The sequence below is a fragment of the Telopea speciosissima genome, chromosome 2 (genome assembly GCF_018873765.1).
Source record: "Telopea speciosissima isolate NSW1024214 ecotype Mountain lineage chromosome 2, Tspe_v1, whole genome shotgun sequence".
Classification (NCBI taxonomy): domain Eukaryota; kingdom Viridiplantae; phylum Streptophyta; class Magnoliopsida; order Proteales; family Proteaceae; genus Telopea; species Telopea speciosissima.
The window spans coordinates 18558073-18583843 of NC_057917.1; the positions used below are offsets into that span (position 1 = coordinate 18558073).

At 40.3% G+C, this 25771-nt stretch overlaps 1 protein-coding gene across 2 annotated transcripts; it reads right to left on the reverse strand.

The window, feature by feature from the left end:
* Positions 1 to 6584: 6584 nt before the first annotated feature.
* On the reverse strand, positions 6585 to 25020 carry LOC122652751 (probably inactive leucine-rich repeat receptor-like protein kinase IMK2). 2 transcript variants are annotated; one of them, XM_043846594.1, is made up of 3 exons: positions 24997 to 25020; positions 7507 to 9557; positions 6585 to 7382 (listed from the first exon to the last, which is right to left on the reverse strand). In XM_043846594.1, exons 2-3 carry the CDS (start codon positions 9515 to 9517, stop codon positions 6760 to 6762), a joined length of 2634 nt encoding a protein of 877 aa, XP_043702529.1. In that variant the 5' UTR covers positions 9518 to 9557; positions 24997 to 25020; the 3' UTR covers positions 6585 to 6759. The 2 variants fall into 2 exon arrangements, with proteins under 2 accessions (XP_043702529.1, XP_043702528.1); XM_043846593.1 differs by having other exon boundaries at positions 7507 to 9564; positions 24997 to 25014.
* Positions 25021 to 25771: the final 751 nt, after the last annotated feature.

The following is a 25771-nucleotide window of genomic DNA, read 5'->3' on the forward strand; positions in this document are numbered from 1 at the left end:
TTCATTTCAATCCAAAATAAACTATACAACCAAATGTTTAAATTTTTTGAAAAATGATCATCCTTATAAATATGTTCAGAACATCCTTGTACAAGGGTTTCCTAAAAAAAATATATCTCTCAACTTTGAATAATTCTTGTCTATTGCTGCTCCGATGACAAGCTCTATGATCAAATGCTGAACAATGAGCTGTAAAATTCTTCTCTCAATATTGTCCATTTTAATGGATCGAGTCTCCACATGTACCTGTAAAAATGGACCAATAAGATCAATAATCATTAAAAAAATGAACAATCTATCAGATATGGCATTGCCTAGATGTCTTAATACACATCTACATTTTTTTTTTCCTTTTCAAACTCAAATTCTCTTCTCTCTTCGTGGAGATTATTGGACATCCAAGTTTATATAGGAATTCCTTTTCAAATTCAAACTCACTTCTCTCTTCATGGAGACTATTGGACATCCAAGGTTATATAGGAACCTTACCTTAACAATGAATCTTTTCATACAAACCCTTCATTTTTTTCTTAATCCGAAGGATTCGCATTATGGTTTGCTCATCTGCTGCAGGATTCCATCATGGATTCTACTCATTTCAAAGACAAAGGAAATCAATTAGAGGAATGAATTTCTTTTTTCTACTTTTTCCAAAATTAGAAATCATCTTCGTATCTGAGACTACAGGGGAAATAGTTGTTGATATTCACCATTATAAAAATATTATATATTGTAGTCAAATTTAAACCACCAGCAGCAGCTTTCAATGCAACCACACCTAAAAATGAGAAAATAGATCAATTGTAAATCCTCTCAAAACATAGAAAGAAATTGCAAATAAACTCAATCAACGAGAGACAAGATCAAGACTTGCCATGGATGTTAGCACTTCAGTTTATTTGCATTCTAACACATTTGAGTGGTGGATATGTACAAACTAGTAGACATGTAGATGAAAAATACACATTCTCAAGTTAGTCAAATAAGAACCCAAACCAACAATGCTGGTACTATCTTTTCATTCAAAGGGGAATTGAGTGTTCAGTGTTTTCTTAGGTTTTGTAAAACAGGATCCCCATCTACAATGTAGGTTCTCAACTTTTTCATAACGGGTTTATTTTCTTTTGCATCAATCCCTAAGGACTCAAACGAACAGTATAGGCAATTTCATCTGTTAAAAAAATATGGGGGGCTGAGAAATTGTGTAAATACAAATACCAGGTTTGGCTCCAGCTTTGTATTGCATGGTTCAGTAATTTAGCTCTCCAAAGAAAAAGTTGGTTGTGGCTAAATTACATAACCAAAGAGAGTATCACTTACTGATGGGAAGCCAGAGAAAATACAAATCTGAAAATGATATTGAGGGTTAGGGTGCTTTTGCCTATAGTTTGCAATTGCTCTGTTTCATTTTGTGGTTTCTACTTATTACATAATTAGACCCTGAGTTGAAAATGATAGAGAGCATCATCATAGCTCTGACCAATAAAACTAAGCAGAGGGGGGAAATGTATAATTCTATGAATTTATTAGAAAAACACATAGCTATGACTCCAAAGAATACAAACATCCTAGTGAAAGACGGGGGAAAAAAAAACAAACTACAAGTATAATTGTTTCAACAATGATACCAAGATGATGACTACACAACATTTTTGTATGCTGGAGAAAGCAATTTAGATTCTAATATTATTGCACTAGAATAGATGGATGATCTAGTGAACAATCTTGTACATCCAAAAGTACAAAGATAGAGATGCTCTGATATGGTGCAACATGGGCCATATCAGACCATAATTGGAAACCACAAAAAAAAAAAAAAAAAAAAAGAAAGAACAAAGCAGTCCTCCAACCACATAAAAAAAATAAGAAATGCTTTAATTGGACATAATTGGAAAGCCCATTCAATTAGTTACCAAGTATCCACTAAGCCTAACATTTTAGTGGAAGCTTGTTCAATAAATTATCTTTTTTTTTCAAAAAAAAAGAAATCCAAGCCAATTGTTATTTTTATTTTCTATGCTCAAAGCCAATTCTTTTGCTATTTTCAAGAAGTAAAAGCAACAGCAGGGTTCCTCACACAGTCCCAATGGCTCATAGTACTGAATCTCCCTTTACAACCCTTTACAGATACACTCCACAGATAGTCCTCTTCATCCTTGAAATCTCTTCTCTTACCAAATAACTGTTCATTATCCAAATCAAGCCAGGCATGGTCTAACTTGTTATCCTCCTTAAATCCACCACAACCCATCCCTGCAACATGGACCCCTTCAATGACAATCCCACTTCCTTCTGCCTGCTTAATAGATGCTTCAACTAGTCCAATCATGATCTCCCCAAAAGCTTCATTTTCTTTCTCTGCATCTCTCATTTGTATTAGCATCACAACAATAACACATTCCCTTAATCTCTCCTCATATCTCTTCTTCCAAACCCCCTTCTTAGCTCTTTCTTTTCTACCCATTTGGATTCTCATGCCCTCCAAAACCAGAATTTCAAAATTCTCAATAGAACCAACGACAATGGACTTTCATTGATCTTCTTTTCATGATCCCCACACAGATCACACACATTGGCAGAGATTTCAGCAACCAATGATGCAGATTGTTGGTCCCCATCAATGCCAACATTCTTTGTAAAACCTGCAAAATGTCCAACCAGACCTCTACCGGAATGATCACTGACACTGATAGTTGCATGACTAGTTTACACCACGGCCTAACCAACATCATAGTTCTATAGATGTAACCACCATGAGCCATTCTATAGATGTAATCATCATGAGCCATTCTCATGAGCTCTGTTCTCAAGCAACTTTCATCAGTACTTTCCATCTCAAGCTCAGATGGGCATTCCCAATTTTTTCTTTCTAGGAAATTCCTATGTAACTTTTTGGTATTTAACCACTGATCAATCAAGCTCATTTTCCAATTGCTGGGCTCTTCTCCAGTAGATTCTTGCAGCTTCTCTGCCATCTCTTAAACGAATTGAAGAGGGTTGAGAAGTGGGGTTATGGTGAGAAGTGTTTTCAGGAGTTAGGCTCTCTTTGAAATAATTGGGATGGAATCAGGTGAAGGAGGATAGGTTTTGGACTACGAAAGACGGCTGCCACAAGTGAGAAAGAATGACCTGAAACTTGAACAGTCAGTAGAGACCACTAAGGCAGAAGAAAGAGGTTTCTTCTTGCTTGACATTGCCATCTCCAACAGGAACAGAGAACTACTTCTTCCCCCCCTCCCTTCTACTTCCACTGCTGTTTGAAATTTTGAATGCTTGTTCAATTAGTTATCAATACCAGAAAAAAAAAAAGAAGGAGAGGAAAGGGACAGAGGTAGACAACACATTTAATTGAAATACAAAGTATGCAGATAGCCTAAACAACATATATAGTAGCCTAAAACCAGTATTAGCCAAGGTGAATCTGTCAGAAGGAGTTTGACCTACTGCTATCCGACAAAATCACCCTTGCCATCATCCAACATTCCAGCCGAAAATGCTAAAATAAACCTCCAGACTGAAACAATGGCTTGCAAGCACATTATGTTTTCTCATGTGTTTAGAAAATACAGGCTAAACATATGAGAAAACATCCATTTCATTCATCTGTCATTGTCTAGTTCTATGTAGCATCAAAATCAAAGATCCATCCTAATCTACTATCCACATATAAACACACACAAGAGTAGAATACTCAGTGCGACAGACCAAAAATAGAGCAGTGCAAACTGTAAAGCCACCAATCAACCTGATGGCAGATCCTAACCATCTCAAAATTCTATTACTAGATGCACTAAAATAATTTGATCAGGTTCAGATATAACCTCTTGGATAGCTAACATAAAATTGTTCCAACTCCACTATATGCAAATCCAGTAGCAAAAATTATCTAACGTAGGATGATCATGGATTATTTCATTATAAATTAACAAAATTTATCGAATACAAGTTGATTATGGAACATCTTTATCTAAAAAAAATGACATTTCAACATGTTCATCGGACCAGATGAGAGAAATTATAGAACTCCACATGTTGGTTTCAATTTTCAAAAATGAAATATAAGAAAGAGAACAAAAAAAAAAAACAATTACTATGTCTCACAACAAGAGTTTCAATTGATTATTAGATCTTTTTACCCATTCCATCAATTTGCATAAGTTGTAGAGGAATTTGATTGGGGAAAACGAACAGCATCAAACTCTAGTGCCTACAACTGCTTATAACATAACCACTGGCTTGGAGATGTCTGCTTTATCACAATAGTAAGGCTTCATATTAGCGTTTTCTCAATATTGACCCGTAAAATTTAACATTTTTATTTCCCCACTGAAAGATAAAGCAACATTGTGAGCTTTCTCCATATCTGGTTCTTTTTTAATTTCTCAGTTGATCAATCTAAGTGCTTTCTGTATCTGTTAATTAATCCCCCACCGGGAAAATCTCAAATCCAAATTTCTGGCAGCTCCACTTAATTCTCAGATAATATCAAGGTTATATATACCAAAATAGAAATCAAATGAAACAAAACTTCTTCCAATTTATCCTAGTTCCCAAGCTATTTTCATTTAGACTTCCAAGACCCAACGTCAGTGGAAACTCATAAGGACAAAGAAGTGCACAGGGAAGAAAAAAAAAACCAACTATGATTCCAGGAAAAGGGGGAAAAACAGCAAATTACTTCACTTCTCCAACCCCAACAATACTATTTAAAATACTCTAGATGCCTTTCAAATGCTCAAGACATGCCATACACTATAGAGCTTCCTTCATTGTCTTATCCTATTCTTGGCAGTTTAGGTAGAATGGGTTCACCATTGATGTCATGCATTGTCAATTCTCTATCTTTGCTACATAAGATTTCAGGAGTTCTGTGAACCATAGAATGCACCCATTCATTATAATGAAAAATGTAGCTCCTTACTCTTTCAAGTCAAAGAGGCATTAGGACTAACAACAACAAATACATGCCAACCCATAACACTCTACAGAACAAATCACCACCAAATGGGAAATCATGCTGCACCTATATCATGGTAAATTGATGTCTTCTCATAATCCTATAAGAACTACACAGAATTGACAGCAAGGAACAAAGGGAAAGAAATATATTTTAATCTTAGAAAATAGGAAGCCATTCTAGTGAAATATGAGTAGCATGTAACTAGAAAATGTGCATTAAGAGCTCTTAAACCATCTAGTTGTGAAACTATAATAATGCAGCCCTTCAAAGCTCATTCATGAGAGCTATGTACAAAATGGCTGAAAAAAGAGAGTGAAATAACCAAATGTATAGACATGCAACACAATTTTACAAGAATTCTTCTTTCATACCCTTGTATTAAATTTTACATGCACTTCATTCAGCACAAAACATTAAAGCCTAAAGCAGTTCATTCACGAAACATATATATATATATTAAGAAACTGTAAATAGAGATTGGAATGGTGGGAAGGGCAATAAAAATTCTAACCCTAAAGCACAATTCGACTGGAAATTATTCACTCACTGTCTTGTATTTTCAATAATATACACGATAGAAAACAGAAAGCACAATTGAGAAATATAGAAGAACATGATCATGGCACCACAAATTTCTTCTTCCATTGAGAACAGTTTACATAGCTATAATTTGGTAAAGAGCAGGAAAAAAAAAAGTTGTGGGAAGAAACTATTACTGTCACTTGAATCTTTCATCATCACCTGAAACATCAGGATTCATAGACACATTCATTCTAGTATACGCCTGTTTAGCCCATCCACTAATTTCATAGATTCCCAAGCAACCATCTCTTTCTCCAATGCCTTCTTCAGCTTCTTTGGCTGGTCTTTCAATGAAAACATACTAGAATCCAACAAAACGTTAAAGTCCGTTCCAGAATGAGAGAGAGAGAGAAAGAGAGAGTAAATGCAGAGTTTACCGCAAGAAACGGAGATGGATCCTTCCAATGTCGCCGACCTCACTAGCAATAGCATGATTCAGGAATTCGAAAACCCTAACCCCTGCCTTTCTTTTTTTGAAATATTAACTGCCCAAAGAAATACTTTTTCTTCATAAGAGTTCTTCAGCCATCAATGACCACTTCAAGTAGAGCTTGAGCCCTACCGGAAACAAGAGAGAGAGAGAGAGAATTTGGTCGGAGACGGGAGAGCTAGGTATGTAGGTAAGAGAATCCTTGCAGTTACAACCATATGCATTGACAGAAATGCCACTTTTTAATTAAGATTTGCTAAATTAAAACATATGATTTGATCAACCAAACATGTAGACCTATGATCTAAAAATGTCTCCATGGATTAGGTGAATCAGGCCGACCCAGATCAGATAGAATCATATTGCCTGATCCATTTAAAGTTGTTAACTGGAATCAGAATCAGGTCAGTGAGATTCCAAACGATTTTGAATTTTAAAATGAATCAGTTCATCATTGCTGTTCCACACATAAGCCTTTATTGGGGGTTTTTTCCCCTTCTTCATTAACTATCATCACATCATCTAAAACTAGAAGTACTTTCTTAATATAAATATGTTACTATCATCTTATCTCTGCATTTTACCTCTAAAACATGGACAAAAAGGGAACTAAGAAGGGAAAAATATACTACCAAATCACAAGACAAAGTGGAAGAAACATATTTACAGACACAAGAAGGCCCATATGGATCCAAAATTCAAGAATAAAAGAATCATGAACTAATTATTCCTACTCTCATTCTTCCTAGTTCTGCTATCTTAATGCGAAACAAGTTCTAAATTAAAGTTATTCACTTGTTGATGGCACTCCAGCACCATCATCTCCAGAGCTTGCAGCACTGGCAGCTATTTCTGGTTTTATCTCTTCCAATTGCTGGAGCACTTGTTGGACTTCCGGCCTTGCAGCTGGTGAAGGATCAACACAATGCAGAGCCAATTTCAAGGTGTTAAGCAACTCATCACCCGTAGTTGAGGCGTCTCTCATCAGCTCCAGATCAAACACCTCATTAGTCCACTCTTCCTTAACAATAGATGCTACCCACTGGGGTAAATCAACACCATTCATTGCCTGACCTGGAGATTTCCCTGTAAGAAGCTCTAATATGATCACCCCAAGGCTATACACATCTGTCTTTGTATTGGCCTTCTTGAGCTTTGAGAGCTCTGGTGCTCGATACCCTAGCGCCCCAGCAGTGGCAATCACATTGGAATTTGCAGCAGTGGTCATGAGCCTAGAGAGGCCATAGTCTGCAATGTTGGCATTGGTGTTCTCATCCAGCAGGATATTTCCTGAGGTCAGGTTCCCGTGCACCATGTTCTCATTGGTGTGAAGGTAGCACAAGCCTCTTGTTGTACCCATGGCTATGTTCATCCTTGTTGGCCAATCGATCGGTGTGTCGGGTCCGCGAGCTGCACATAAATTGACAATTAGAAATGTTCAGATAGGAAGTTTTCGGTTGATCTATGGACTACTGTGAATATTTTGGTCAATTGAACAAGAAAAAAGAATTAACCTTTAAGAGAATGAACTTACCATGGAGGAAAGATGCAAGACTCCCTTTAGGCATAAAATCAAACACAAGAAGCTTTTCTCCTTTGGGTCCTAAATAGTAGGCCCTGAGGGCTAAGAGATTTGGGTGTCGAATCTTCCCCAATGCATTCACTTCCACTTCAAATTCCCTTTGACTCTTGGCGATCTTCTCCCTCAATCTCTTCACTGCAACTTGTTTCCCATCCTCTAATGTTGCCTTGTACGCAGTCCCATAAGTACTCTTCCCCATTATCTCAGCTGTTGCACACAAAAGATCATCTGCTGTGAACACTAATGGCCCATCGAAGTGGACTAACTTCCCTCCTGCCTCACCCCCTGCTTCAACTTCGGTTCCCATAGCAGGTCCACCCTTCTCGCCTCTCGCTGCTGCCGCCGGAGCTGTTCCACCCGTCTGTCCATTTGTTGCTTTGGAAGCAGCCCTTTTCCGGATTAAACAGCACAACAAGATACAACACAATAAAAGCAAAACCGCCAGGAGAGCTCCAGCGGCTATGAGAATTATGTCTTTTGTATTCAGTTTGCGATGGTGGGGCTTGGAAATCTTCGGTGATGGTGATGGTGGTGGAGGAGCAGAAGAAGGACAAGGTGTCGAAGCACTGTATCCACAAAGTTGAAGGTTCCCAACAAAAGAGGTTGAGTTGAATTTTTCGGATAGGAGAAAGGGAACAGGACCAGAGAGGTTGTTGTGGGAGACATTGAAAGAATTTAGATTGATCAGATTGGCAAGAGAAGCTGGAATTCCTCCTGTGAGTCTATTTTGGGATAAATCTAGTTGGGTGAGGTTGGAGATGTTTCCAATAGTCTCTGGTATGTGGCCGTTGAACTGGTTTCTACTCAGGTTGAGAATGGATAGATTCTGTAGTCTGTTCACGTCTTCTGGGATTTGATTGTCGAGTCGGTTGCCCTGAAGATTCAATTGAACAAGGGAGGAGAGGTTGTAGAGACTAGCAGGAAAGTTTCCATGAATGGCATTGTCAGACAAATCTAGTGTTTGAAGTCTTGAAAGCTTCCCTATTTCATTGGGTATGGTTCCATTTATCTGGTTATGACTCAGAGAAATCTCTTCTAACCTACTCATCTTGCTCAATGAAATAGGAATGCTTCCAGAGAAAGAGTTATGATCGAGGGTTAAGGACTGAAGCTGATAAAATGTGTTCTCTTTGGTTCCTCCCCAATTATCAGGAATAGAACCAGAGAGATTATTGTATTGGAGAGCTAGGAAGGTCAGAGAAGGGGAGCTGGTGATTGCAGCTGGGATCGAACCTGTCAGAGAGTTGAAGCTGAGGTTGAGTCTGTAAAGCTTGGTAGAGTTGGCGAGACTAGCAGGGATTGTTCCAGTTAGTGAATTGTTACTAACATCAAGAGTCTGAAGCAAAGGACAGGAACCAAGTGAAGCAGGGATTGAACCTGAAAGTCTATTGTTGAATAGAGTAACTCCTCTGAGATCAGGAAGGAAACCTAGAGAATAAGGAATCATACCCCCAATGTCATTGTCGTGGAGACTAAGCTTTCGAAGTGCTGGGAGTTGGCCTATCGTCTCAGAGATTCGGCCACTCAATCCCTTCCAAGGGAGCTGGATCAGTATAACCTGCCCTTTAACGCACTTGATCCCTACCCACCCTCCTGAACAAGCTCCATAGCCACTGTCATTCCAGCTCCGCAAGACCCGTTTAGGATCGATTAAATCGTGTTTGAAGGCTTGCAGAGCTTGGTAGTCTGCCTGAGTAACAACGACCCCATCCCACCCTTGGCTAGAGACAGATTGGAAGGTTAATACGAGTAGTTGAAGAAGCAAGAACAAGCGCGTACAGAGGAAAAACTTGTTCGGGAACCCAAAATGCTGAAGTGGGTCTTTGCAGGATGACTGACTCTTCCATTTCTCCTTCTTTTTACTAGAAATCCGACAATGAGAAGCTTTTGATTTCTTCAGGTGCTGAAGAAGCTCTAATGGGTATCTACTAAATCCACTGAAGACCTGATTTTGATTATCCATGGTCACTAAAAGCACAGTTGCAGATATGTAGAAAACCAGAAGAGTGAAGAGAATGGTTTTGCTTACTAGAGGGGGGAATCTATTAAAGAAGAATGAAACAGGGGAGAGATATCCGAGGGAGAGGGGTTATGTAGCTGGAGCAAGGGCGGGGGGTTTGATAGAGCATGTGAAGATCATAGTGAGCAGAGAGAGAGGGAATCTTTATTTTTTGGGGAGATAAAATCGGCGACAAAAGTCAGGTGGATCATGGAAGAAATCAGAGGCGCTATCTCAGTTAAGACTAACGGCTAGTTTTTACTTATATTTGATTTGAACAGTAGAGAAGGGTATACATCCCGGAGCGTCACTTCAACGGCTATATCTGGTGGGTCCCACTTAGTTGCATTTTTTCTTAGTTGGAAGTCCACGTACGAACTTTGCCAGAATCCCACGTGGAATGATAGCATCAACACCTTTCAAGTTTTTTTTTTTCTGTTCTTTAGATTTTGGTGACCTCAAAGTTTGTGAACCAATGAGCACCAATACTAAGCAAACAGGTAAAAATTACTAAAGACGTGGCCCTTTTAAAAGCCTTTTCTTACTCCAGGGAGTACAGCAGGTTAGTTGTGACGTGTACTGTCCTACAAATGCCCTTTCTTAGAAAGATACCCAGAAAAGGGTAAGAAAAGAACCCTTTTGAAGCTCTATCCTCCTAGATGGATCTTGAGATGCTAGAACTTTTTCCTTACAAACCCTAAAGATGGGTGGGTTATTTGTTGATGAGATGAATAGGTAAGTTGATCCTAGGTTTTTCAGAACCCTTTTGAAACTCTATCCTCCTAGATGGATCTTGAGATGCTAGAACTTGCAAGGTTGCAATCTTGCATGAATGCATTTAGCACATCAACCCTAAGGCTGTGTTTGTTCTCAAGAATGTTCTTTGGCGTTTTTTCGTTCTTTAAGAACGAAAAAATGAAAAATCGTCTTTGGCATTTCAGTTCGTGCTTTTGGTCTTTAATAACGAACCGGATGGATTTTTTATCTCAAGAACGTTCTTTATAGACCGTCTCAGACATGGTCTGATGTTCTTTAGACCAACCATTCTCGCAAAAGAAAATTAGCTTGGAAAAAATCCCGATATCATCATGAAGTAGAAGGAGAGAAGAGCTTTTGTGTCGTGGGGATAGGAGAAGACCTGAAGATCGAGGCCGTCCGGGAACTGGTGAGTTCGTCTCTCATTGTTGCCCTCCCTGCAAGTCTCTCTCTCTCTCTCTCTCTCTCTCTCTCAGTCGATGTAAGCTCGGTTTTCGTAGATTTGATCTGACCGATGAGCTCTCTAATCTGTATTGATCTAGTTTTCTACAGATTGTTTGAATTATGTTCTTTCTTGGTTGGGTTTACTTTGATTTTTCTCTGGCTTGATTTTTCTTGTGGGAAAGGAAGGGGTAACCGTTCTGCTAACAACAGTAATGTTGAATGTGGAGGCGAGGAGAGGTTGGGCTATGCAACGTGGTGTTTCAAATCAACAATATGGGGTGAAAGGGTGTTCCAGATTAACAATGGAACGCCCTATGAGATGGAAGGGCATTTCAGATCAACGATTACCAGCAGAGGGGAGGTTGGGCTTTACAACTGGGTTCCAGTGATTTCAATTTCAAAAACAATTTTAGAACCCTAACTAATAAACTGCAACACCACCATCTGCCATCAACGAAAGCTGATCTAACTTTAGCACAATGGGCTGATTCAAGGACTTTGGAAAGAGCAATCAAACGTCCTCTCTACCTCTCTATTGTTGCTGAAGTGCAATAGAGCAAAGCAATCGTCAAATTTCAGTTAGCTAAGAGGAATTGGTGGTGCCGACACCAGTGATGATGGCCGATGAGGAGGCCAAGAGAGAGAGGCCCTTTTTTGGGTGCAAGAGTTGTTTCTGCAACAAACGTTTGCGGAGAAGAAGGAGAACGGGAGAAGTTTTTTTTTTTTTTTTTAAATAAAAATTTATTGAAGATTATAAAGGAGGCATACAAGCCTAAAGACAGACTAAAGGCAAAGAAAACTAAAGCTAAGAAGGGGACTCAGTCCTAAAACATATTAAATTGGCGAGGGCAACAAGCCACTCGCTCACCCAAGAAAAAATAACATAAGGCTATGGGGGATCTGTGAGGCACACCGGGGGATCCTTATCCAATACGATCGTCGGGGGGTCTCAGCATATAAACCAGGCCGAACAAGAGCCACACGGGCCAAAAGAACCTCCTCCTCTGGCGAAAAGGGAGATGGAATTTTTTGTAATCCCACTCCTAACTCCTTTTCAACCTGATGTTTTTCCACCGCCGCGTCCACCATCTGAACACCAAGATTTGCATTCCTTTGACTTCGAGTTCTGTCAATAACTGCAGTTGCCAAATGGGAACCCACACAAACACCTCGAAGAGCCTTCCTATGACCATTACTATTTTTATGACCCACCACCTGAGTCCACTCGTCTTACACCTCCTCTTGATCAGATTGGTCATGGCCCAATCCACGAGAATCCGATCTTTGAACTGATTCTTCCTCGTTAGGCAAATTTAAAATGATAGCCCCATCTTGAAGGTGGGAATTATGCGCATTCGAACTCCCTCCCTCTCGTTGGTTTGGCACCAAAGAATTACCTTGATGCCCCGTTTCAACCCTACCTTGTTCCTCCAAGTTACCTTCCAAATTACCTTCCGAATGTTCAAAAGAGAAATCCCATCATTATTTGGATCTAGAGTCTCTTGCACTTGGATGGGGTCCTGTCCCAAACCCCTCAACATGCTTCCACAAACCATGTCCAAACTAGAAGTGCAATCCAGCTGGTTTGGAGAGGTCTCACAGATTCTTCCCTCATTGAAAAGAAGTCGTGGAGAGAGAGCTTTTTCAGATTCTGTGGGCACCTCCACCAAACCATCTTTGTCTGCCACATCCATTTTTAAATTAATTTGAGGTGAGGGGGAAAGATCAGGCGCAGCATGTAAAGGGATCGCAGCATTTGACGTTTCCACCACGACTAACTCCCTTCCCAATCCCTGATTTTCAACTAAAATCTACTTACCTTTTTCCGTAGCCTGAATGCCCTTACCCCCATGGTCACCGATTGCTTGCACTCTAGAAAGAGGCTGGGCAGAAGCCTGCAATTTCCCAGTGTCCTCCTTTCTTCCACTCGTCACAGTTCCAACCGTATTTTGCCTGCAAAAGTCCAGACTTTACCCCAATTTAGAGCACCTAGAGCAAAACAATGGCAACCATTCAAACACAACCTTTTGGAAAATACCAGATGTTTCACAACTGACCCAAATCTGATCAGGTAGAATAGAACGCAAATCCACCTCCACACATGCCCTAGCAGCAACTGTTCTTGTACATCTAATCGTGGTACTGTCCACCTTCAACACCTTTCCAACTGTACCTGCCACCGAGAGAAAGAAATTCCCTTGATACAAATTCACAGGGAGATTAGGGAATGAAACCCAAACCAAAACAATCGGCGATTCGAGACCAGCCTTAAAAAATCTAGTCCATTTGAAAAAACGAAAAGGAAAACCCTTTATGACCATGTGTTCCTTCATCTAAACTTTAATGAAATCTTCCTAGTTAAGGAAACGCAGTAGTAAGTGTCGTGGATCCAAGGAAGAGACGATCACATCTGCAGAGAGATGGAACGAAGATTGGATAGCCCTCTTCACATAAAAAATACATGGACGTCCATATGAGCACTTGGCTACCAAAGCCCATTGTAATGGCTCCTCTGAAATCGCGATTTTAGCCTTTGTGAAAAAAATTGCAGTCGTTCCCATATGCAAAGATGGGGCCCTTCACTAGAATCGAAGTAGCAGACGTTCCCATATGCAAAGATGGGGCCTTCTCTGGAATCGAAGGAGTAGCCAATGCCGATGATCGCGGAGCAACAGCCGCAAAGGATCACGATGCTAGAGCAAAAGGGGGTGAAGCCGAGACCTCCACTCGATCCACCGACCGAGAGAGGTTCGACGGACGATCCTCCCGAGCACCTGGAGGCTCCGCCATGGAACCCTAACCAAGAGGGTGCTCCACCGCCATAAACTTGATTTCGATGAGTGACATTAGAATCGTGGCTCTTTAGTGTCCATGATTTCAATTACATGGGGAGTTTTGACAGGTAGTCCTGAAATCTTGACATGGGATTGTATCAACTAACACAGAAGTGATGCTTGGCCATCCAGAGAACGAGAGAAGTTGTTGGAAACTTGAAATTGATTATTATATTTGAAAATGGGGCCCACAATTTCACTTTTCCATATTGTTCTTTGCTTCCCTTTTATGTTCCCTCACCCCACTGTACATGGGTGGGTCCCACACATTTAACTATCCCACCCTTTTTCTTTCCATCAAACAAACAGGGCCTAAGGGTGTTAAACATGGATCAGTTTTGGTCATAAAAGGGTTATTCTTAGAATTATTCAAGTTTGTTAAGCTGGGAATGACCAATGATGTTGCAAAGTTTGGCTCAGCCGGTTAGATTGCTAGTATAAAAAAAGATGCAATGCGTATGTCGAGTATATTACTCATTGTCTAAAATTTTGGAGATGACCTGAATATACGATGAGGTTTACCATGAGAGGGGAAAAAGATTTCAAAACTGGGATCTGGTTTTTTTTTAATATGGGCACTACTATAGTGTCCAAAATTCCAAAATATCTTACCATGAATATTATTTCTTTCCAAACATTTCAGCTAGTAATCACTACCAAGGAATCCATATCATTCCATTGAAATCCTGAATTTGAGCTCAATTAAACCCTCCTTAGCAATTGTTGGAAATATGGCAGTGGTGTTGTCATCGTTGTCAACAGTGTTAGGATCAACACACTCACACAATGGTAGTACAATGCTTAGTACAGTCAGTAGTGCAAAATTTTTAGTGTAGTGGCAATGGTGTGTACATGGGTGTACAAATATATCACATGGATTATAGACTGATTTGGCAATACTGACAGTGTCAATGAGGTGATAGAGTATAGTGATTTGACAACATGCAGTGCATGGGAAATTTTATTGAAGATGTGGCATGACAATGTTGGGGTGGTGCCGAAAATGGTGCACAAGTGTTAGACAATGACAATAATTTTTGGCAATATACAGAGTGTACATGGGTCTTGGAAGTGATTGGAGAGGTCAGACAACAATAAGTTGGGGGAGCTGGAATGATCAAGCAGTGCTTTGGTAGTGATACAGAGATATTTGGGCTTATGTGACAGCACTTGGCAACGTATCACAATGTTATATAATCATCGAAAGCAAGTGGCAACATTGGGTGAAGGCCCCTTGCAATTTGAATGGAGAAATTATAGGTTTACACAGTGATAACATGTTTAGAGCTATTTTTGTTATACTCGTACCCGAAATATCCCCTAATATCCTAGGACAATTTGGACCTTACCCAGAGGGTAATGCCTTACAACTATGGTCAACATTAATGACCTTGAACTTAAAATATTATTATAACTATCCCCTCATAGTCCTGGAAGTGTGGGTCAAAGCCCCGCAATTTTTCCTAAAGTTTGGGCCCTGATAGCAGCACCGGAGTCACGAACAAACTCACTCGAGGATCCGCCTGTGCTGTTACCTGCCCTTTTGGTAATTTTTCCTGTGGAACCCACATCCCTGTGTCCCGGACACCCTAATCAGACCCTTGGACCAAATGGACCTTCACCCTTACCATTAGTTGGCTAGTTGGGCCTTGAGAGTAGGCCTATAAGGCCTAACTTAAAGAATTAATGGGTTTTACACCCCAACTTAAACCAAACAAGGCCTAAGAGCTAATGGGTCTTATAAGACTTGGGCCTAAACCAAACATGACCCAATTAACTAAATGGACCTATGGGTTATGACTTGGGCCAAACATGACCTAAGACCTAATTAGAACCCATTTAAAGTCTAAGGGGTTAATTGTGTTTGGGGGCAACTAACCAAACATGGCCTAAGGCCCTTTCCTACACTTAAAGGATAAGAGAATCCTTTATTCTCTTATCTCTCCCCCTCCCAAGCAAACCGTGGAGGAGAAGAGACAAGAGAAGAAGGAGGAGGAAGGAAGAAGAAGTAGAAGTAGGAGAGGAATGAGAGGGGAAGGGAAGATGATGGAAGCCATGCCAAGATGGCTGGCTGCCCCACATCTCCTCCTCTTGCTGACCGGACAAAGGGAGAAGAAGAAGGTGAAGGAGAAGAGACGGAGAGGGTGGTTGGAAGGAAGGAGGTCAAGAAGGCTCACCTAGCATGGTCCTTGCTGCCTCCATTGAAGGTGAGACCTCAAACCCTTGACACTTCTCCCTTCCCATTTCATTTTGTAGATTTCCTTGAGCTTGAGCTAACCTAGGGTTCCCTTTGGGACTCAAGGTGATGCTTGGTCCTTGATTGGGAGCTCAAATGGAGCTGACCTAGACCTAGTTTGGGCTCCCACGAGCTGCCTTGCAGCCAATGCTGCTAAACCCTTGGTCCTAAGCCATGAAACCCAACCCTTGGACCAATTTGAGACCAAACTCTTGTAGGATCTTGGATCCATGAGGTGAACCTAGGTTCTAGTGACCCTAGGGAGACTTAGACACCCCTCCCATATCTCTGAGAGCTGGGTGCACTCCAAGCTTCAAGCTGGAGAAGAAGCCCTTTGAAATCTCGAAAGAGACTGTCAACGAACGCACGATCGGATCCACCAATCGTGGTACCTTCTATCAGTCCGCCTAGTGTAATCTCTGTGATTTAACCTGAATGGATGATGGAATGGACTCAAGTCTATTGCATCCGCCCATGGGTCAGTTCACTCTCGGGTGTGTCTCAGGGATCGATCGGATGCAGGGGCGGACTAAGGAAACACATCCGTCTGTGGGTCCGCTCGCTCTCAGGAGTGTCTCAGGAGTCGAACGGATGCACGACCGGATCCAAGTAAGAAGTTTCGTTCATGGATCCGCTCCTTGTGTTTTCACCTTTTGGCCTAAATGGAGTCAGGGACGGATTCACTCTGCTGCAACCGTCCGTGAGTCCGCTCGTGTTGTCTTGGTTGAAACTTGATTTTAACCTTAGGGGCCTAGCATGGGACCCTTCTATACATGCTTTAATGATTGCTTTTATATTTTTAGACTACCCAACTCGATGGATAGCTGGTGCACCTTAAGATTCATGTCAACCATGCCGGGTGATACCCGATGTTAGGTGAGTGGGTTCTAGGTGACTTTGTTGGGTTTGAAGATATATATTTGGCAATCTTAAGCATGCTATTATATAAATATAAGCATTGTGCGCATTGCATTATTTATCTCAAATGTGAACTGTTATGATTGCGATATTATTCTCACCATTGTATCGGGCTACGATGCCGGAACCCCAATTTATTTTAAATTATGAAATTTGTTATATGTCATCCTGATCTATATGTGTTGTGCCGTGCTGGTACCCGTGCACTAGATGGAATGGGATGTTGATGCACCCGGAATACCTCTCGGGACGATAGGACTTGCATATAGTATATCTGTGGCTAGGATGCTTGTTCCCTTATGGTACGACCCTTGCCAACAGGGGTTTATGTGTTGGATAGTCTGAGCACTTGTGATCTGTGGAGGTGGGAGAGGACAAGACAGGGGTAGTGATGGCTATCGGGGTCTGCCACTGGGTGACCGAATAGTTTCTATCGGCATAGGCTCCCGTGTGATAATTGAGGCTTCACTGGGGCGATAAGTTAAGTAACCCTCAGTGTCTCCCGAGTTATCACAGTAGCATACACTTGACCGATAGAAATTGTGTGCTAGGTGGAAAATGAATCTAACATTAGCATGCATCATTCTGAAATTGAAACTGTTTGTGTGTATGTGTGTGCATTCCCCTTTGCTCCCTCACTAGCTGGTATAGCTAACCCCGTTGCGCAATCCCTTTTAGTCGATATACAGGTAACCTTTTGACGAGCATTGTTGGATGCGAATCAAGTGGAGCCAGTGACTATGACTTTGATGTAGATGTACACCCAAGAAATGTGTCATTGTGGCAATTATTTACTATTTAATTTCTGTATTCATCCACAATCATATATAAATTGTATGTTTAATTTAAGGAGAGATTGAATGGTTACATTTATGGAAGTTGTATTATATGTTATCATTAGAGAACCGATGCTCTGTAATTTCACATGTTTGATTTAATTTCGCTTTCGCTAACTCTATGATTGGAACAATTTATTCCATTTGGTGCATTCCATGCTGTTATCACGATTGATGACAAGGTGGACTATGGCTCGGGACACTGTATCTGTGATCCTGGTAGGTATTGGGATGATGTATATTGTCCCAGTCACCCCTATGTGGCAAAATATCTTACATCGGGATGGGGGTGTGATAATTTTTGGAAGGTCTAATTGTAGAATTGGGCAGAGTGATCTGTATAGAACTTGTATTTATTTGAGTCTTATGTCCAACACAACTAGAAGTGTGTCGTTTCTATACCGTACAAAGAAGTTATCGCATTTTTCGTATCATCATGCAGAAACAGAACAAATTGGGAAAGTTTTCAAAATTTGGAGATGCATCCTGAAAGTTTTTCCTAAGATTGCATATGTGGAGTTAAGGTCCTCTAAGTCACAAAAATGGTGGCGTAAATCGTGCTAAAAAATTCATTATATTGAGGGAGATATTGCATATATTTGTTCTGAGGCTTCTGGTAAGCTGAGGTGTACTGAAAATGGTGCTTTGGCATATACCGGATCAGAGATCCAATGGCTGAGGAGGAGCCACATATGGGGGGTTATATGCTAGAAGGACAGAACAATACAATAGAGAATGGGGGGGTTACATATACGGATCCTTAATCAGCAGCCTGGATGAAGGCACATGTTTTGCGCTAAAGCAATAATGCAAGAGATGCCATCAAGAGGTTTATAACTAGCCAGGCATATGGGGATTTGTATGCTGCGTTTTACGATATCAGATCGACATTTTGGTATGTCACCGTCTTATCACAAATGCATACCAGATTCTATTTGATTAGACCTCAGCGTTCCCGCGATTCACTTGACACAACGATTCTGATCAAATGCATGGAAATCAACCCACCGATATGTAAGCAGATCAAACGGATAATATCAAAGCCAACCTAAACAAGCTACGGTGTTTGACAGTCATATAGTATGCATGCACCTCGATGCCATTTGGTTGGTCATCGTCATCCTCCCAATTCGTTGACGGACTCGACATGATCGAACGGTCGAGAGACAACGCTATGTATTCCCCCGTAAACCCCCGTAGTCCCATGCTACAGTGTTGCACCGATACGCCAAAGACATCCCACATATTCCCTTTGATAGGACCACAATCCACAATTCACCTACTTCCTGTTTGTCGCGTAGTGACGAAAAGGATTCTAATTGCGAAGTTCTGATTGTACCTGATGATTTAATCTCAAAACTAACAGCTATTATGTAAGGTAGTGGTTCGTTGTGCTTCGAAATGTCTCCAGAGAACCCTTAAAATGATCAAAATGCCCCAGGAAATTCAAATAGGCATAACTTGCTCATTGTAAGTCTGTTTTTATCCATTCAAGTTGTGGTCTTCTCCATTTGATGAGTAGAATGTTTCTATGCAATTGTTTTGAGCATTTTGAGGTTCTATCCATGTTTTTGAAGAAAAACTTCAAGAGGGTGGATTCGATTATTGTGTATGCATTGAATTACTCCAACAACTTCTTTTGGATGCATTGAAGCCATATTGATACTTTACGAAGACTGGTGCTGCCCATTGAAGAATACATGTGATTCTATTCAAGAAAAAAGGGACTTTAATTTGCAACGAAGAGAAAGGGATGAGACGCTGGATGTTTGGGGTTAATTAAGATGATTTATTTTATTATTCTTGAAGCTCTCAAGACCATGTAAATGTTGAAATAGTAAATTGGGAGTGTGAGGATTGATTGTGCAAGGTTGTGGAAGGAAAGAGAAGGAAAAGAAAGAAGATAAGCAGAAGAGGGGAATTGCAAGTTTGTGTTGGAGACCTTTTTTGTTTTTAATAGGTCCTAATCTATTCTATTCTATGGGGGAGGAAAGATGTAACCAAGAGGCTTGAACCCAAGACCTCATGATAGTAATGGGCTTCCATACACCACATGCTACCAAGTGCGCTAAGCACTTATTCACTGTATTGTTGATCATTGACAATTTCGAAGATTGTGGAATACTCCAGTTAAGGTAATCTACCTTTGTATTTCCCTATTTAATTAATTGTATTTCACATGTAAGCTAGGCATTTGTAAAAATGCCCATATAAATATTTGTAATGTAATGGGGGGGGGGGGGAGATCTTCATCTGGTATTGTGCTACATTGTAGGGTATTGATATAAATCCACTTTTATTGTATTGGGGGTGTTCAATTGCAGTTGGACATATAAGCGTTGCAGCGCCTTCACTGTTGAGGTAGTGAAAACCTTGGGGTTGAATCCAAATTGCTCTTGTACTGCAAGAGTTGAAGCAGGTGTAGAAGTACTTGGGCCAATGTATAGAGTATCAGGTATAACACAAAACCCTGGTTATGGTATTACCCCGTGGATGTAGTCATATTATTGAACCACGTATATTTGGTATCTAGTGCATGTGACTAATTTTTGTTGTGGATATTGGAGTGTGTTTATTGTAGAATGGGTGTTCACACCAGATAGACCTTGCCACATGGGTAGTTGATATGTAGGTCTGTGGTTGAGAGGCAAAGTATGTCATATGCCTGTGTGATTATTTTTGTGACTACGTACGTATGTGCCAGGATTAATAGTATGGTGGACTAGTAAACTTGGGAATTGCACGAACTAGTCATGCTTGAGTTTGGAACAGTGCCAATTAATGTGCGTGACAGTTTCCAGTGTAGGGAGTGCATTGCAAGCTGAGTGGTGTGTGAGAAGTGTTCATTGTCAGTGTTAGGAGTGTTTGTGAGCATAGTGCCATCAGTAGGTTGTAGTGTGGGCAGTTGATGTGAACTGTGAGTAGTTCATAGTCTCTGCCTTTCTCTTTTCCTCAAAGTTCAAACGACTCTCAAACCCTAACTTGTTAAACTCAAAGCCCTTCCTCCACAAAATGACATAACCCTTATAGATAGGATTAAATGTGTCTTAAATGGGTCTTGACAGTTTCGAATCCAATTGGTTCCTTATTGTTGTTTGTTGAGAATAATATTGTGATTGTATGTAATTAGGTCATTGAGATGACTGTCTTATATAAGCAGTGATAGAATCATACATAAATGGAAACTCTATCACAGCAATATGGAAAGAGACCTAGATAGAATATACATCGTGAGATTGACATATTAAAGGAACCTACTATAACGAAAGGCAATGAATGACGCTCTTTGGTAAGTCCAGCGGAATCTTCACAAATAAAAGAGAGATAGATAATCTCTCTGTTGATATTCTTTTGGTTCTGAAAAAATCATTGGGAAACCTGTCTCAGAACTGTGCTGTTCCACTTATTAATTCAGATTCAAACCGTCCCATTTATTTTAATGGATTAGTTTCCATTTATTTTAATGGATTAGTTTCGATTCCGAATTTGATTTCGATTTCGATCCCAAATTGACACCCTTAACCAACCCATTTATTTGGTCATGAGATCACTTGCACCAGTTGCTATAAATAGATATTAGTTGTTTAAAAATAGCAAATGACACTGTAGGATATGATCAGCTACCCACATGGTCATGATCGACTTCTGCTTCTCTGCTGCATATCGCCTGGTAAGTATATTCAAACCTGCAACTCAACTCAATCCCCCACAGGCCTTCTTCCAGGGCCTCCTGACCTACAATTAAAGAACCACCAGACCCCATTACCCTACTACTATTATTAATTAGGTGGCCGGAGATGCCCAATGGCTTAGCTTGGCTTGGCTTGGCTTGGCTTGGCTTATAAGTCAACATACATTTGTGACTTGACGTACACCATTGATTGATTGGCAAGTAATATAAAAAGGTTTTCACTTTGAAAATCTGGAGATAGCTAGCTAGCTCTGGTATGAGTTTGAGTACCTTTTTGACTACATTACTTGGCAATTGGCACCCACCTCCTCTGCTGCACCCCCCCCAATTTCTTCTTAAGCTAAAAGAGCCGTTGTTGTTATTTATGCATCAACTTAACACAAGTGATATATATTGTTATTTATAAACAAACTGGCTATAGGTAGGTTAGGTGAGGTGATCTGTGACTGTAAAGTGTAAACTGAGCAAAATTGGATCCCCTTGGAAACTGAAACCTCTCTTCCTCTGACGATTGAGACCCCCATAATTCAACATCAACTTCAGAATTCTAAGCAAGTGGGTTGGCTTGGATTTGGATCTCTTGGTTAATTAACGGGTCTTCGTTTCTCCTTTTCATTTAAAAAAAGAAAAAGAAAAGGGTAACGGATCTAATTGTTCATGTCTCTTTGATCGTTTACTTACTTGGAAAATCAATTTCGTTTGTAGCCTCTCTCTAATGTTTGGACTTAGTCATAAGGTAGGTAGATTTTTGTAAAGGTCAGGAAAACTTGACCTATGGCCTATGGGCATTGTGAATCCTGTCAAATAAGTGATGGAGACACAGATTATTCTGTAAACATCGATCTGACTGGTGGAGCGAGTGGGGCACACATGGTAGTAGGGGGCGTGCAAAAAGAGATGAATCGAAGTGCTACTCTGCTGGCAGTCAAGGACATGAGATCTTAAAAAGTATTTTAGAAAATACAAAAACCTAGAAAAGAATTTATAAACGACCAAAAGGAAAAATGAATTATTCTAACAGCCAAAATATTTTCCGAATGACACCTTCATTTGGCATCAAGTTTTGGATTCAAACTTCACACCATTCGATTACACACTATTAAGCCTAGCTTGCATAGCTACATTATGAACCCATGTCGTAATAATAGCTTTTTTGTTTTTAAATGGGGATTGTGCACTCGATATGCCTAAACCTATTAACCATATATAATTGAGACGTGTCGACCTGACAAAATATTTTACAAAAAATACCTATTAACAGGTATGGTGATGAAAATGATGAAAACACCCCTATCAATAAACCACACTTTAAAGTATTGCCTAAATTTAAACTTTTCTTCAGGTGTGTATTAAATGCAGGGATTCTGGTTAAGGATCTTATTTCGAAATGGACACCAGTCGATTCCACTTGTGCTTTCTGTGACACTTGTAATGAGACCCTCTGGCATGTCATCCTCTCTTGTGAATGGGTTAAGCACATCTGGGTAGCTGGTCCTTTGGGTCTGAGGACTGAATTCATTTCTTTCCCCACTATTAGACATTTCTGCATCTCTACTATGCTGGACAGATAGCTTGACAAGCCCTCTTTAGTTTGGTTTTTTCCAGTTTTTATCATTACCTGCTATGTTATCTGGCAAGCTTGGAGCGAATGTCTGTTTAACTTAGTGGTCTCCAACCCTGGGAAAATTCTTTGTAGGGTGAACCAGTGGTTGAACTTGATGAACATTTCCCCTCCCTCTCTTTGTTCTAATATATTACCATCTTTGGAAGAGTTGGATGTTACTAACCCCGATTCTATATCTCAGTTTCTCTTACCTATATTAGATTTTCTTGTTTTGTTATGCACAGGATTTGATCCCAAAGCGATAGGTAAGTCCGGCTAGATTTTTGGTTTTTTGATTGATTGTAAACTCCTTTTTGTCAATGCGGGACGAAGTAAGTACAACCATTTTTTGGAGCCTGAACTCACTGGGATTCTCTCCGCTCTCGAGTTTGCTGTTCTCAAAGGAGTGCAGTTGAAAGAAGTTTGGTGTTCCCACAAATTGCTACCAGGACTTCTTCCAACTCCATCCCTATCACCATGGCCGCTTGAGGTGTTGGAATCTTGTTTGAAGATTGCTACTTTATCTGTTAATATTTCCTATAAGACTAACCATAATATTCCTTTTCGTGACTGGTTTTATAGGTTTTATGCTGATGCCCCTTCTGTTCCGTGTTGTATAAACTTTGATTTTTAGTTTCTTAATATATTTCTCTTTCCCATAAAAAAAAAAAAATCTCACTTTAAGATGCAAATTAATATAGGCTTTTCTCATGCTAGCTACAGTTTATGTTTTGCATCCTAAACTTTGTATACAAACCCCTTTTTGTTTTGTTTTTTTCCCTCCAAACCATCCCTCAAGGCTCAAGCATGAAATGATTCAAAACCTACTAAGCTACCTAGTTTTTTTTACCATGCTACAGTTTTTGTTTGTATCCTAAGTTTTTGTGAATTTTTTTTTTCCAGACCATCCCCTAAATATGTACCAACTACAATGCAACATTACTATGTGTCAGAACAATGCTTTTAGGGAGGATTATTATTTGAAACAATCAGTTTTGTTTCAACAACAAGACTGTTGCAAAAAAACAGAAGGAATAAAACCGTACATTTGAAATTAACCAACTATATATATGACCGGACCAAATGATCACTTTCATATGAAAGAATTGAGGGGAAGCAGCAGCTAGAATGCTTCAAATTGAGGCTTGATCCATGACTTATTTTTTGTAAATGGGTTTTTTCTTGAGGGTTCATTTGTTTAGAGGGGAGTTAGGTCCCACATGTACTGGTCCTAATGGAGTAGAAGACAAGAATGATAAATGAATGAATCTGTTGTAGCATCCCATCCCACCTCGTTTGATTGGGTGGAAGATACGACAGTGTGTCTGTGCGACAGAGACCGATCCAGTGCTTGCCTGGTGGTTCGCTATTCTCTTGAGAGAACTGTATCAAGAAAGTTTGATCGATGATTCAAGTCTCCTTAGCAGCATTATGTCTACATTTACTTGTTTTCCAAGAAGTGGAGCCCGAATGGGTACGATACCATAGTGATCCCTTGTGGGTCTTGTCTTACCTCCTTGTGGGGCTGTAATGGCCAATCGATCCTTAACAATTGCACCAAAAAAATAAAAAAAGAGAGAGAGGTTTGTAGGGTCCAGATTGGGAGGGGAAGGTGGGCGAGGGAGAAGGAGGTGTAGTCCAAGGCGGAGGGAAGGGGTGAGATGAAGGAGAGGAGAAAGAGGGCGTGAGATGAGGGAGAGGAGAGAGAAGGCATATGCCGCCGCGTCTCTAGTGGGTAAGATTTCTGAAACTCCTCTCGATTAGAGCCTACAAGGCCCTCTACGAGATATATATATCCCAATACTCCGTTCTTTAATTTCATCACTAACCAAGTGCTTTGTGAGACTGAACTGAGCAAGGGTTCATACATACTTCGAGATTGAGCTTGGACTTTAATGGGGGGCCTTCAATTCTAAGGTTCATTCATACAACCTCTATCAGTTGGCGGAGGAACTCGTGATCCGTTTCTAGATAGCATTTGTAGTGTTCCCAAACTGTAATGATGGAGAGATGCAAGGCTCCTTTGTTTCGCCATAGATAGTCCTCGAACATCTCATTTTGTAAACCCTCGACCTTCGCCCTTCCCTATGACACCACCGGTCCACCATAACAAAAGCTTCTTGGGGAGAGAGAGAGAGACAGAGAGAAACCGTTGCAAATTCCAAAATAATGCAAGAGTCACACTAATTTGGTGGGATTTTGGAAGGGGTGGGATGAAGATTACGTCAATAGACATGGAAAACCTGACTTGCAGAAGTTGTGTGATAACTTTCCCACCCCAGCTAATCAAACAACTTATTTTCCCATGCTTTTAGTAAAATAAGTACAACTCTCCCATTCCTTAAATCTCATTCCACCAAAACCCCTATAAACAAATGGGCCCTAAATAAGTTACCACGGCACGGAGTATCGAAGAGGAGGGAAGGAAGGTGAAGGTGGCATCCGATTAACATTCAATCTCCATGGACATCATGTTTATATCATGATCTACCCAATGGTTATTTCGGTCCAAAATCTGATTTTACTGTGTATCAACAAGATACTTTTCCTTTTTTTTTCGTTTTTTATAAATTTATCCTCTTGATAAACATAAATAAACCTTTGAAGAGAAAAGGAGGAGGGAGCTTTATAGATGGTCAGTCAACTCAACAAGAAAAAGCCTTTCTGCCCCTCTGTTGCAGCCCAGGACTTCTTAACCTCAAAGCCTCATTTGACCTGATTAATATTCCCATTATTGACCCCAAGTTTTTTCGTTTTAATAGGTAGGGGGGATGTAGGATGTGAACCAAGAGACTTGAACTCAAGACCTCCTGATAGTAATGGGCCTTTACGCACCACTGGCTACCAAGTGTGCCATGCACTTGACCACACTAACTCTAAGTTCATCTGGTCTAACAACA